The sequence below is a fragment of the Serinus canaria genome, chromosome 6 (assembly GCF_022539315.1).
Source record: "Serinus canaria isolate serCan28SL12 chromosome 6, serCan2020, whole genome shotgun sequence".
NCBI classification, from domain to species: Eukaryota; Metazoa; Chordata; class Aves; order Passeriformes; family Fringillidae; genus Serinus; species Serinus canaria.
The window spans coordinates 21,505,544-21,519,396 of record NC_066320.1 but is presented as its reverse complement, the minus strand read 5'-3'; the positions used below and the strand labels follow the sequence as shown (position 1 = coordinate 21,519,396).

The following is a 13,853-nucleotide window of genomic DNA, read 5'->3' as shown; positions in this document are numbered from 1 at the left end:
CCAGGGGATCAGGGAAACCCAGGAAACTCTCAGCCTCTTGCAGTGGCTACTAGCAAGTAAATGGGCTAGATACCTTTGTAAAGGGGACCTCGATGTGCAAGAAAGAATATGGAGCACAATGGAACAAGGTATCCAATGCCTAGGGGAATTAGCTGTGCTGGAGATCATTTTCCCGGAAGATGAGAGATTCCCTAAGAGCCCAGACGGTGTCCAGTGCACATCACAAATATGGCTGAAATTCGCATGGCTCAGGCTAGAAATATATTCCCACTACTTAGCAACACTGCAATGGAATGAAGGAGAGGACAAGGTGGATACATTGGTCAACAAACTAAGACTTTACAAGGATGCTGTCACTGCCCTGTTATGCATCCACATTTCATCTGTGGAAATAAAGCCGGCTGGGCAAATCTGGAGCTTGGAAGACAAAATTGAAGAGGGCCACCAGAAACTGAGGAAGGAGCTTAAGGAATTTACCACATCTTGCCAGAACCAAGAAGAATCTCTGCCATTTGGACCAGATGTCCTCCAGCCAAGGAGAGAGGATACACTCCATGAGGTAACCTCTGGTTTTTCCTTCAGGAGTGTGAAGACATAAAGTGGGATGGAAAACACAACTCTTCCTTAGCCACCCAGGTACATGAACTAAAGGAGGAACAACAACTGCAAGAAGCTTATCTAGGGTCAACGCTGCTTCCTTTGCTCTTAGACAAGACTCCGGGTGGTAAGGGAATGATGATATTACCGACCCTCTTGAGGGGACCTCAAGGTCATATTTACAGGAGGAGAGTAATGTGTACAATGACCAGGATTTAGAGGGGCCCTGCCTTTAGCCAGGTAGGGGAAGGGGACAAGTCGGATCTATTAGACTGTGTGGATCCAGTGGCTTGGCATGTCTGACCCACAAAGATTTATGGCTTTGGTTCACACCAATGCTCAATGTACCCTGATGTCATCAAAGTATGTGGGAGTGGAATCCATTTCTATTTTTGAGGTGACAGGGGGATCCCAGCAGCTGACTGTGTTGGATGCTGAAGTGAGCTTGACTGGGAAGGAGTGGCAGAAACACCCCTTTGTGACTGGTTCAGAGGCCCCATGCATCCTCGGCATAGACTATCCCAAGACTCAAAATGACATTGCTGGGCTTTTAGGATAGCTGCTCTAGAGACAGAGCAAATCAGACAACTGAATACCTTGCCTGGTCTCTCAGACAACCCCTCTGCTGTAACAGGTACCAGTTGCCACAGCAATGGTGCACCATTGGCAGTATCACAGTGACTGAGGCTCTCCCATCCATAAGGTGATTCGTGAGCTGGAGAGCCAAGGGGTGGTCAGCAAGACTCATTCACCCTTCAACAGCCCTCTGTGGCTGGTACATAAGTCCAGTAGAGAATGGAGCCTGATGGTGGATTACCTTTGCCTGAATTAAATCATGCCACCACTGAGTGCTGCTGTGCCAGCCATGCTGTAGCTTCAGTACGACCTGGAGTCCAAGGCTGTAAAGTGGCATGCAACCATTGACATTGTCAATGATTTTTCTCTGTTTCTTTGGCAGCAGAGTGAAAGCCCCAGTTTGCTTTCACATCTAGGGCTATGCAATGTACTTGGAATTGACTGCTGCAGGGGTGGAAGCAGAGTTCCACCATCTGCCATGGGCTGATCTACACTGCACTGGAAAAGGGTATGGCTCCAGAACACCTGCAGTACATCAATGACACCATGGTAGGGGGGAACACAGCCGGGGAAGTCTTTGAGAAAGGAGAGAAGATTATCCAGATTGTCCTGAAAGCTTGCCACTAAACTAAGTTAGGTTAAGAGACCTGCTCAAGAAATTCAGTTTCCAGGAGTAAAGTGGCAAGATGGACATTGACAGATTTCAATGGAAGTGATTAACAAAATAACATCTATGTCTCCTGTGGGAGAATTAGGGATACCGACCGGAAGATCTCGGGCTGTACGGGTAGACAGGAAGCCCCCTCCTCACCTTGTAGTCTGACCTTGGCTACCTGGCCGCACCCAGGACATGACCAAAGGAAGTGACACAGACTGCCCAAGCCATAAATACCCCTGAAACCCTGCAATAAACGCCATTTGCTATCCACCACGTTGGTGTCTGTAGTATGTGGACCGAGTGACTCTGTATTTGGGTCACCGTGCCGGTGCCCGGAACCAGGTCGCCACGCAGAGAACTGCAACAGTCTCCACCAACCAACAAGAAGGAAACACAGGCCTTCCTAAATGCTGTGGGCTTTTGGAGGATGCATATCCCAGAGTACAGTACAATTGTAAGCCCCCTCAATCTCATGATACAAAAGAGAAATTATTTCCAGTGGAGCCCTGAACAAGTTTCTGAATTAAACAGGAGATTCCCATGCAGTAGCCCTTTGGCCAGTCAGGACAGGGCAGGATGTAAAAAATGTGCTCTATACTGTGGCTGGGGAAAATGACCCTTCCTGGAGCCTCTGGCAGAGACCTGAGGCGACCTGAGAATGGCTGTTGGGATTCTGGAGGCGGGGATACAAAGGGTCTAAGGCCAGCTGTACCCCAGCTCTTCCAGCTGAGGAAGAGATTCTTGCAGCCTACAAAGGGGTTCAAGCCACCTCAGAAGTGATTAGCACCGATGTACAGCTGCTTCTGTTAACCCCACTACCAGTGCTGGGCTGGGTGTTCAAAGGGAACGTTCTGCACATCATGCCACTGATGCCATGTGGAGCAACTGGATCGCGCTGATCACACAGGGAACCTGGATGGGAAATCCAAATCTCACTGAGATTCTGGGAATCATAACAAGATGGCCTGAGGATGAGAGTTTTGGACCATCTTCTGAAGAAGAAAAAGAGCAGGTGACATGTGCTGAAGGGGCCCTATCAAATAACCAACTACCAGGGAATGAAAAGTGATAACACCCTCTTCACCAATGCTTCCTGCCCAATTGTAGAAACAAACCAGAAATGGAAAGCTGCTCTAAGGACCCCCACACAGAAAGCTGCAGAAGCTACCACGGGACAAGGCAGATCAAGTCAACTTGCAGGGGTTAAAGCCGTCCAGCTGGCTTTGAATATTGCTGAATGAGAGAAGTGGCCGAGACTGACTGTGGATGGTAGCTAGTGCTCTGTGGGGATGGCTGGATTGGTGGAGAAAGGCCAAATGACAGCACAGAGGGAAACCCATCTGAGCTGCTGAGATCTGGCAAGGCATTGCTACCTGGGTAGAGAAGCTGACTGAAGGTCAGCCACATCGATGTATGTGTACCCAAAAGTCAGGTTAATGAAGTAACAACATGCAGATGAATTTTGCTGCCAAGATTAAAGTATCTCAGGTAGATCTGGACTGGTAGCACAAAGGAGAATTACTTCTAGCTTGTTAGGCCTTTGATGCCTCCAATCATCAGGGAAGAGATGGGACATACTGATGGTCTTGTGACCAGGGGGTGGACTTAAACATGGACAGTATCTCTCATGCATGACTGTGAGAGGTGTGCTGCAATCAAGCAAGCCAAGTGGATGAAGCCTTTTATGGTATGGTGGACAATAGCTGGAATATAGATATGGGGAAGCATGGCAAATGGACTACATCACCCTTCCCCAAACCTGCCAAGGCAAGTGCTATGTGCTGACCATGGTGGGAGCAACCACTGGATGCACTGGATGGCTGGAGACCTACCCCTGTGCTCACACTACTGCCTGGAACACCATCTTGGGCCTGGAAAAGCAAGTCCTGTGGAGACATGGCACCCCTGAAAGAATTGAGTCTGAGTGGGAGTTGTTTCAAGAATAAACTTATAAAACCCTGGGTTAGAGAGCATGGTATTGAGTGGGTGTACCATATTCCTTATAATGAACCAGCTGCTAGGAAAGTTGAATGGTGCAATGGACTATTAAAAACCATCCTGGAGGCATTGGGCGGGGGTCCTTCAAAAACTGGAATTTTTGCATTTAGCAAAGGCCACTTGGTTGGTCAGCAGCTGAAGCTCCATCAGTCAAGCTGGTCCTGCCCAGTAAGAACCCTTGCACACTGTAGATGGAGATAAAGTCCCTGCGGTAGACAAGAGGTATGTTAGTAAAGATACATTGGATTAATCCTACCTCAGGCAAAGGCAAATCCATCCATGGGATTGTTATTGCTCAAGGACCTGGTTATAATTGGTGGGTAATGCAGAAAGATGGGGAAACCTGTTGTGTACCTCAACACACCTAATTTTAAATTAGAACTGTGTATAATGTTTCACTGTGTACGTATATATATATATATATATATATATATATATATGTATAAAGTAGAGTTAAAGAAGGGTTTTAATTTGGATATGATGTAGATGGTGTAGAATTGGAAGTGAATAATGTCTTAGGTTACAGTGCAAAGTGTGACCAAAGTATGTATTCTACCACCACCTCCATCACTTTCTGATGAACTGTTAGTGATGGGTCCTTTGTAACAGCTGCATACCCCACCGATCAGTTGGGTGTAGTGTTCTCTTTGTTAAACCAGCCTAAGGGTGGTCATCTCTGTTAGTGCTGTCAAGGACTCCCCAAAATATCCTATGTCTTATAGGATTACATCATTCCATTGTAAAATTCCCTGCCTGGGGGAGGTACTGAACATTCCTGCCTGGATTTGAGGGTGGTGTATGATCTCAAGGTCTGGGGACTTTGAGGAACCACCACTGGGCTCCAGGGAAGGAGCAGACCTTTCCACAGGACCACTGCTTTGGCAAGTCCACATCCATCATTTCAATGGGACTGCAACCACCATTTAATCAGACTGCCACCACCGCCCTGACCAAGAGGGTGCCACAATCCTTTGTCAGTTTAAGCCCGTGTTTCTGTACTATTGCCATTATTGTAACTTTCCTATTAAATTGTAGCTCCATGTGGAAATAACTTGCAAGGTATTTGTGTGGGGTTAATTCCTCCCTCTGGTTGACCTTCAAACCAGCCCAATTTACGACAAGAAAACAGGACAAAGTACAATGTTCTGATGCAGCCAAAAAAACAAGTTTTGATTTAAATAAATTAATCTCTGTGCTGAATACCGTAAACCATTTTGAATTTAGTAAAATATTGAGTACTTAGGAACTTTATTAATTTTGGAGTATGGAAGATCTTACAAATATTAAATATCTTTGCAGGAACACCTAGTCAGTCTGGATGAGCCAGCCTCAGAAGCTGGACAAGAAGCTCTGCTTAGACAAGAGCAAGCAAAAATCATTCGTTTTGAAAGGCAAGCAGAAGAGTTCCTCAATGCAGTCTTTTACAGAAAAGGTTGGTTTTAATGGGGGAGGGGGATGTGGGAAATGGTCTCTCTTGTAGTCTTTTTGCATGCAATGTAGATATCAAAGATCTGATGTTCAAGTTAAATGTTCAGTATTTTTCAGTTATCTTTATATATATTTATCAAGGATAAAAATTGACTCTGAACTAATGTAGCAACATAACAGTGTGGGCTTGGGACATTGGAAGAGAGTATTGATGCCTAGGGAGCATAAAACTGTTTAACCCTAAACCAAATCTCTCCATGAAATCGCTGTTGTTTTCACTTTTGGAGAGATGACTCAGCTCTTACCCTGCAGAACTGTTCCCCATAACCAGTGTTTAGGTGGGTGGGCTGTTTGGAAGAAAGGTCAAGTGGCAGTGGTGGTTGTAGGTGGGTAATGTGGTTTTTTTAAAAAAAAAATATTTTATTTTGATGGGATATGTACTAATGCAGTTTTTTTTAAAGGTCATCAGTCTTTTCACTTTTGTAATGATTACCACCCTATTCCCAACAATCTAGAGTATAAAATATTATGGGAATAGTGCTAAGGGGAATATATGAAGAATTCAAAATGAGGTCAGCAAAAGAATTTCTGTGGAATATGCTGAGAACACGCTCAGTGCTAGAAAATCACCTAAATATCTTCTGGAGAGTTGTTGCTTAAACTGCTCTTAAGGAAGGCACAGAGCTCATTTCACTGTTTTCTACAAATCTGAGAAACATTAATCCAGAGGTTGCTTCCAAATGCATCCTGAATGAAAGTACATTGTACTTATCAGTCTAACCCATGTGTGAGAAAATCTGCCAAATCAGTAATTCCAACCTATCTGCTGGGGGACAATGCAAGGCTTCAGTTTAACAAATTAGAAATTGCTGTAGCCAGTCCTCAGCCCCTCCTTCCAGTGACCAAAATATTTAAAGGTGTTTTAAGTAGATAACAGTATCTTAGCCTGTCTTTTATGACTCAAATGAATAAATACAAGCTATACATTATAATGCTTCTGTACTTTTTGCAATACATGCAGGATGGTAGGAAGGATAGTTATTGCATTACTACTGATAGTTCAGATAATGCCTTTATTCCAAGGCTTCCTTTTTAAGTTTTCTTTTTTTCTTGTAAGCTTAATGTTTCCTTTTGCTTTTGATTCTATCCCATTTATCTTCAAATCCAGAAGAAATTTAAGAAAACTAAAGTCTAGAGAAAATACAGGTTTTTTCCATATTGCTTTTTCTGGTGATGAAAAAAAAAGCCTTTCCATCATTTCCAAATTGTTTATTAAAGACATCATTTCTTTACCACTAAACTTAAATCTTTATGTATGACATGTGTCTTTTAGAAAAGTATGCTTTTTTAAATTCACTGAGGAGCCAGCAGCAGATATTGCAGTGTGTTAATGAAGGGTATAATACTCTGTCTGTGGCTGGATACCCAGAATAAAGATAATGGAACATGTCAGATGTCTAAGAATCTTTGAGAATTTTTTTTTAAATATACCCTTGTTTTTCTTCCTTGGACAAAGCTGTCCTTGCTGCAAGAGTAACAGGCGAGGGATAGAAGCCTGGCAGGAAGTCAGTTCTGAATCCTTAATGCATGATTTTCAAGCTTGCCTGTATTTAGATTGCTTGAAATCTAACTCATGCTATTGCCATAAGATCCCAAGGCACTGTCATACCAAAGAGGACACAGAATGGCAGAACTCTAATGTTCCTACATTGCTCAGAGATGCTGAGCTCTCCTGGCTTCCTGCCAGCAATTAGTTTTTTTCTTCTTTCCATCCTCACTGCCGGTAACATTTGAGATGGGTATTTTGTAGCCCGGGTAGATCAGAGAAAATGCAGCTGCTTTCTGAACACTGGCCACACATTAATGTACTGAACATGAATAAGATCAGCCAACTTTTTGAACAGGTTTACTGTCCATTAATCTTAGTCCTTTCCCCGAAGTTTGTGTCCCTGGCATTCCAACCCAGTAATGCCTCCTTCAGATGTTCATAGTTTTCCAGTCAAAGCAGAGTGGTAGTAATTAGTTGTCTGTTACCTTCGCTTTGTGGCAGGACAGGACCTTCTTCTGCTTTTTATGAAATCATACCTTTATTTGTTTGATACTGCCCTTTTAAGATTTTGATATAGAAGTACACAAAAGCTACTAAGGCTTTAAAGCTCAGAGGTACTGCTTCAGACTATGTATAGCTGATAATTTTTTGCTGTATTTTCTCTTCTCAGAGAATTTCTATGTTTTAGTTAATTTTAGTTTTATTTTCCTAAAAAAACCTGGACAGGTGGAGTCAAGATAAATATGTGGTTGATTTCAAGTGATGCTGGATGGGCACCAGCACATATTTTCCACTCACTTTTGAACAGCTTTAATTCTCAGCATACAGGCTTTATATTAAGCAAGAAGCCTTTAATGTGCTAGGTACCTACCCTTCTGCTTGAAAACAGAGTTTTGTGACCCAAATTAGTGCATTTGTCTTGAACAGCACTAGAAGGTTGTCATTCTGGGCTGATTCTATGAAGTTGCAGATTACAAGGTTGCATGGCTGCAGGCATATGTAATATTTTATTTCTGAACGTGTAAATATGTTCAGATGTAAGCATTTTTGAAATGAACATATGAACATGGTACACAGTAAAGGCATGATTTGTTGTTCAGAAAACACAAGTGCCATAAAGCTCTGCATTCCTGCCCGCCCCACTTGTATATGCTGCAAGCACATGTCAAACAGTTGGTATATGTCTGGTCATGCCATCAAATTGTGTCCCTCTGGGCCTCCTTAGAGCCCTTCTATGTCCTTCAGGAGGTTATAGTGAAGAGCTTAGAAAAGTAGATGAAATGCCACCACAGCAGAACAAAACCTCCACACTTTTCCAGGCTGGTGTCCTTGTGGACCATTTGGAAGGCAAGTGAGATTATAAATGTACCAAAATTTAAGTTTGGCTCATTTTTTGGTGTCTTCTTAAAACTGTAGTATTTGATACTTAACAACAAGTAAAATCTACAGGATGTTTTAAAGAAAATGGTTATATATTTACATAAACATCCTGGAAATTTATAGGATTTACAGAAATTTACTGTAAGAATGTATGTGGTGACTGTATAAGATCTTAGGTGTAGAAAGCTGCTTAACAGAAAGGAATTCGGGCCTGATAAGTATTTAAAGCTCAATATGGTGTTCCGTCAAGAAATAGGCTGCTACTGCTACTCTTTGATTTGTAGGCAGCTCTGCTCAAACCTTCATGTCAGTCATCTTTTACACGTACCATAAAGCTGATTTTGGATTGATGTACTTTTGACAAAAATGGTGGCAAAAGGCAAATCTAACACTGAAAGGTCCCACAGAAGATTTTCCTAATGCTTTTAATAGCTCAATCTCAATAGATTACCTTTCAACCTGGGCAATTTTTTAAAAGAGGTAGTAAACACTTCTCTATTGTTCCCTCTTGAGAGCTACTTTTAAAGATTTATTTGGTCTTCTGCTGTACAGTTTTTTTCTGAATGTTTCTTTGGTAATAGAAAATCAAATCTTTTGAGCCATTTCTGAAATAGTGGTGTGGTTTTCTGTACTTTGGGTTTTTTTGGGAGTATTGTGGGTGGTTGGTGTTTGTTTTTGTTGTTTTGTTTTTTTGGGGGATTGTTTGTTTGTTTAAAAACCACAAAACTGATTTGGCCAGAGAATACAGTGTTTCAAATGAAGTGACAGGACTTAGCTTTTGTGATTTAGGAGTTACAGATTTACTTCCACATCACAAATTACTACTGGTCTAAAATAGTGAATTGTGTCAATAAATTTTTGTGTTGTCCACATGCCCAGATACCTTTTTATTTACACACTATTTTGTATAAATAAATTGCAATGCCTACTTGCTCTATTTCACATCTGTTACTAATAGATTCAGCAGCTCTTCTAGAAATAGCATTACTTGTCATGTGACACATCTTGGGGTTTTGTGTGTAAGCAAGTTCTTTGGATTCCTGATTCCTGATCCTGCATTGATTGCAATGTTAGAAATATCAAAAGAAATACATAGAATGAACTGGAAGGCACTTGAACATTTGATCTTCATGTGAATTATTTTAATTTATCAGAACTACAGGGCTTTATTTCTCAGTAAACTTATAGGGGATTGCTGCAAATTTATTTTCCATTTTACCTTTCTGTAGCTGCAGGTAAGTTATGCAACTCTTCCACTGTATAACCTGTTCAATATTTTTGGATGAGCTCCGTTACTTGGCACTTCAGCTCTTCTTTCCATTTCCACACCTCTTAAAGGTCTGGTAGAATATATATATATTTTAAAACAAAATATTAGATTGTGTATTTCTTTTAGCAAAGTGTTATTTTGGGTAGGCTGTACCAGAATTAGCAATGGTTCTTACTCAGGTATTCTAAGACTAAAGTACATTTTCTACAGAAACTATTTTATCTTTGGGGTTTTTCCCCCCCCGGATTTGTTTTGGTAAATAAATAATGACTTAATATAAAAACTGTTTTACTTAAAGTGCTTCCTTAAAAGAAATCTCTAATATTTGCAGACAGTCCTAGGGTCTCTGACCCAAATATTCCCCTAGTGGCCCGTGAGATCATGCAGCGAATGATCCGACAGTTTGCTGCTGAATATACCTCAAAAAATAGCTCTACTCAGGACTCCAGCCAGCCCAATAGCACAAAGAACCAAAGCCTGCTGAAAGCATCTCTGGTCGCCTCCTCTCCCACGGCTGCAACTGCTCAGAACCCTGTGCTCAGCAAACTGCTCATGGCTGACCAAGACTCACCTCTGGACCTTACTGTCAGAAAGTCTCAGTCAGAACCTAGTGAACAAGGTAGGACTCTTACCAGTGTCTTGCATCCTGTGGCAGTCCATTAATGGCATTCTTATTGCAGAACTAATAAGAAGGTTGCACTGTTGCATAAAATGTAAAGTGGAAAAGCAGTAGATGTTTTTACAATTAAATAATGACTAGTTCAGTGTGGCTGGGAGAGAGAAGACTTTTTGAAAGAGTGTAGACCCATAGACATGAGAGATTCTTCTGAAGAAGGGCAAAGGGGATGGACATGCTCTAGACTCAGGATAAATGTGCTGTTCCTGCTGGGAGCTGCAAGAAGCCGTCTGCCAAAATAGACTGTATGCTTGCTGATAAGAGAAGTTCACATGGTCATGAAAATCATAATGTTGTCTCTTCTGTGAAGATTAGTGCACAATTTGACTGAAAGGCTGATTTATTTTCTTTCTGAATGTGATGTGAGAAGAGTATCTTTAAAAAGTCTGTGAGAATTGTTTGTGAAGGCTCTGAAAATTGTACCCATGAACTGCACTAAACTTCCAGGTTTGTGTCTTTGGAAGAAATGTCTCTTTTCTACCTTAAAAATAGACTTGTTCTGCAGAGCACAGATTGAATAACTTCTAACAGCTTATTTAATTCAAAAACCTTGCTTTCCATCAAAAACGCAAATTTTTTTTTCTGTGAGTGATATAGTATATGAACTTTTCTTTACAGAAACTGTCGAATCGTAAGTGTATCATACTGATTAAAATTAGACCCTTTATCCTTCTTCAGAAAAATGCTAGTGCTTGAAGTCATTCTGTCACAGTAGGCTGTCCATCTGCAAATGGAAAAGTTGCCTGAAAAAAAAAGCCTTTTTCTAGCTATGACAGAAAAGTAGGTGTCCCTTTATTCTTTTAAATTTGTTTTATGAAGCTTTTTGTCAACAAATTAATTTTGTGCGTCCAGTAATATGCAGCTTGGACATCTGGACACATACTGCACTTACAGCACTTACTGAAAGCTGTCATTGCGCTTCAGTTCCAAACTGCAGTGAGAGGTTGAAAAGTGTCTCTCTTGAGACAGTTAAAGACTCTAATATCTGTTATTTTTGCCAATGTGGATGTACAGTTAGCTGATAGGCATTTGTTTCTAGCTGTCTTTATTATAAATGCATTTTGTGAGTGTGTTTTGCATGTATGTTTATAAATGTTAAACTGTTCTCGTTAAACTTTTTGCTGAAAGAAAGATGGAGAGAATCAGTTTTGCTTTTGGTTTGTTCCCTTTTAATTGAAGGATGGTATAGTGAAGAAGAAAGCATGTACATGAACTGTTCTTTAGCTACCATGTGAACCATGTACATAAACTGTTCTTTAGCTACCATATGATGTAAAAAGCTGTAAGATAATGTATGGTGTTCCTAACGCTCGTTATGAGAGTAGAACATGTGCGTATTGAATTATACAGTAATCTGTTTGCTGATGTAAATTTTTTTCCCAATTTACATTTAATGTAATTGGAAAGAGATTTTGCCAAACTTGTTAATGAGAGATTTCAAAGGCTGTGATGAAAGATTGCTAGTGGTGTTTTGTGCCCGTAGTGGTTGAAGGGAACCCAGCTAGTTGTAAGCTTCTCCCTGGGGTGTGAGATTGGCCCTGCTTCTCCTCAGGGGCTTTTAGGTCATACTGACTCTTCTGAGGGAGGAAGCATGGATGCAAGTGCCTTTAGCAGCTGTCTGTGCTGTCTAGCCTCTTGAAGAGAAAGAAAGACTTGATCCAGTCTGTGTCTCTTGTGCCTGCATAAGTGTTGTTCAAAAAGAAAATTTAATTTTCTGCTTGCTTAAGTTTGGGTTATGGTGTGTTCCCAAATGCAGTGGGTGGAACAGCTTTTCGTAAGTTAATTCTAGTTCACTGTTTATCATGTTTTTTCTCCATATGTCAAATGAGAACTTTAAGCGATCTGAAAGCTGCCTTACATTGTTCTTGTGTTGGGTGGTATTCACTTGATTAGATGGAATGAGTGAGGAGCTCTCATATGTCTCAAGTTCACCTTGCCAAGAGGTTTCATTTATCTCTGTCTCATAAATTCCTCGTTTCAAAGTTTCCAGGAACTTCAGATGTCTGGGCTGCTTCAATGACAATGTTGCCCTTATTAAAATGACCAGAATTTCAAGCTGCTTCTGTGCAGCAGGAGCAAGGCTTTCCTGGTGAAACGTGCTCACTTTTCTGATGCCTATAAATCAGAGTTTACATAAGGGTTTGCAGGGGAACATGGGGGGAGCTTGAGGATGTGCCATTAGTGAGAGTGGAGTTAGCAGTCTTAACAGGAAAACCAACTTGGCATATGGAAGAGAGGGAATAAAACGACACAATAGAGGAGAAAGGCAGCAGCCTTTCCAGTAGGGACCCATTGGAGATATGAAAAAAAAAGATGAAGCTGGCTGCCACATGAGAAGGAATCTCACATCTATATGTGTGTTCATTTAATTTTCAGTATGAAATTCTCAGTGAATGTTCCTGCAAGAGATTTGGATAAAAAAAGAAAAAATCCTAATACTGGCTTGCAGCCTCCCTTTAAGGAGGAGAATATCTCAGGTTGACAAATCTTGAAGATTGTCTCAGTTCTGGACCACTGAAAGGTAGTTATGTGATAGGCTCTGTTGTATCCAGAACTGTCACTTGTAGGTAATTTGTTATGCTATGTCTCCTGTAACAGATGCACTTTTAATTTTGTTAATTTTTATTGTGATTTCTGAAGACTGTATTGAAATCACACGTAAACCATATTGCAAAAAAAAATTCCAAGCCTTATTTTGTTTAAAAATACAATAAACCAAAATATATGTGCTAAAAATGACTTGAGCTCAGAAGAACTTGCTTTGTCTTTTCAGCTGAAGACAAGATCAGCATGGCTGATCCTGCTTCTTCAAACACTGAAGTCATTCTTTTGTCTCTACAGACGGTGTGCTTGATTTATCCACTAAGAAGAGTCCTTGTGCTGGCAGCACCTCTCTGAGTCACTCTCCAGGGTGCTCTAGTACTTCAGGAAATGGGTAAGAGAAAGCAACTTACTATAACCTTTTAAAACAGTTTTTTACTAAAATTGTGTGCTTAGCTTCTGTTAATTTTAAGTTTCTTTTGGTGTTAACCCTTTGGAGTAATGTGTTTTCAACTTGTACCTTTGGCGAATACCTTCATCCCACCTGCCAAATAAGAGTTGTTGCCAACTGAAACAGGTTTAACTTGCAGTTAAAGACTCTAATATCTGTTATTTTTGCCAATTTGGTGCTTATCCAGAGATCCTTCCATTACCTGTTTCTTGGGGTTAGTGATAGGTGATTTCCGTGAACATGCAAGTTCAAATAAGTGCATGAAGATTCTTAGAGGCTTTGCAGTGTATTTGGACTTCATTTCACTTAGGGAAAGTTAGCTAATAGGAAAGATTATTTTAGAGGTAACAATGATTTGGGTGATAAACCATGCTGAATTAGATTTAAATCACTGCATGATTTTTGTTAATATTTCCTAACATAAACCACAACTTAGAAGAGGACATGGGGCAGGAGGTCTGGTAGTTCAGAAAACTTTAAATGTAACTTTGGATTTGTGATTGTTCTGTAGCGCTGAACAAGTTTTTGTAAAAAATAATCACAAAGTATGTGGTGTACTACTCTTGTCTAATCAGTTCAAGGTGTGAAATACTGTTAAATATAAAAACAATCTTTAGGTTTCTTATTTCTAATGGTCACCATTTGCTTACATTTAGAAACCCCCTACTCTTGGTCAGGGTGGTACTGGAGAGGCTGACTGGGACTAAGAGGGGGTTTGGGTATTGATTA

At 40.8% G+C, this 13,853-nt stretch overlaps 1 protein-coding gene across 6 annotated transcripts in view; it reads left to right on the top strand.

The window, feature by feature from the left end:
* LCOR (ligand dependent nuclear receptor corepressor) overlaps positions 1 to 13,853 on the top strand; it is an 83,408-nt gene that overhangs the window by 38,162 nt on the left and 31,393 nt on the right. For 5 of the 6 annotated variants that reach the window (XM_050976325.1, XM_050976324.1, XM_050976326.1 and 2 more), the window contains 3 exons: positions 5,129 to 5,261; positions 9,788 to 10,075; positions 12,974 to 13,067. In XM_050976325.1, the coding sequence (XP_050832282.1) occupies positions 5,129 to 5,261; positions 9,788 to 10,075; positions 12,974 to 13,067 (515 nt within the window). Of the gene's footprint in view, positions 1 to 2,431; positions 4,052 to 5,128; positions 5,262 to 9,787; positions 10,076 to 12,973; positions 13,068 to 13,853 lie in introns of those variants that run through there. The other variant, XM_050976327.1, reaches the window with a different exon arrangement.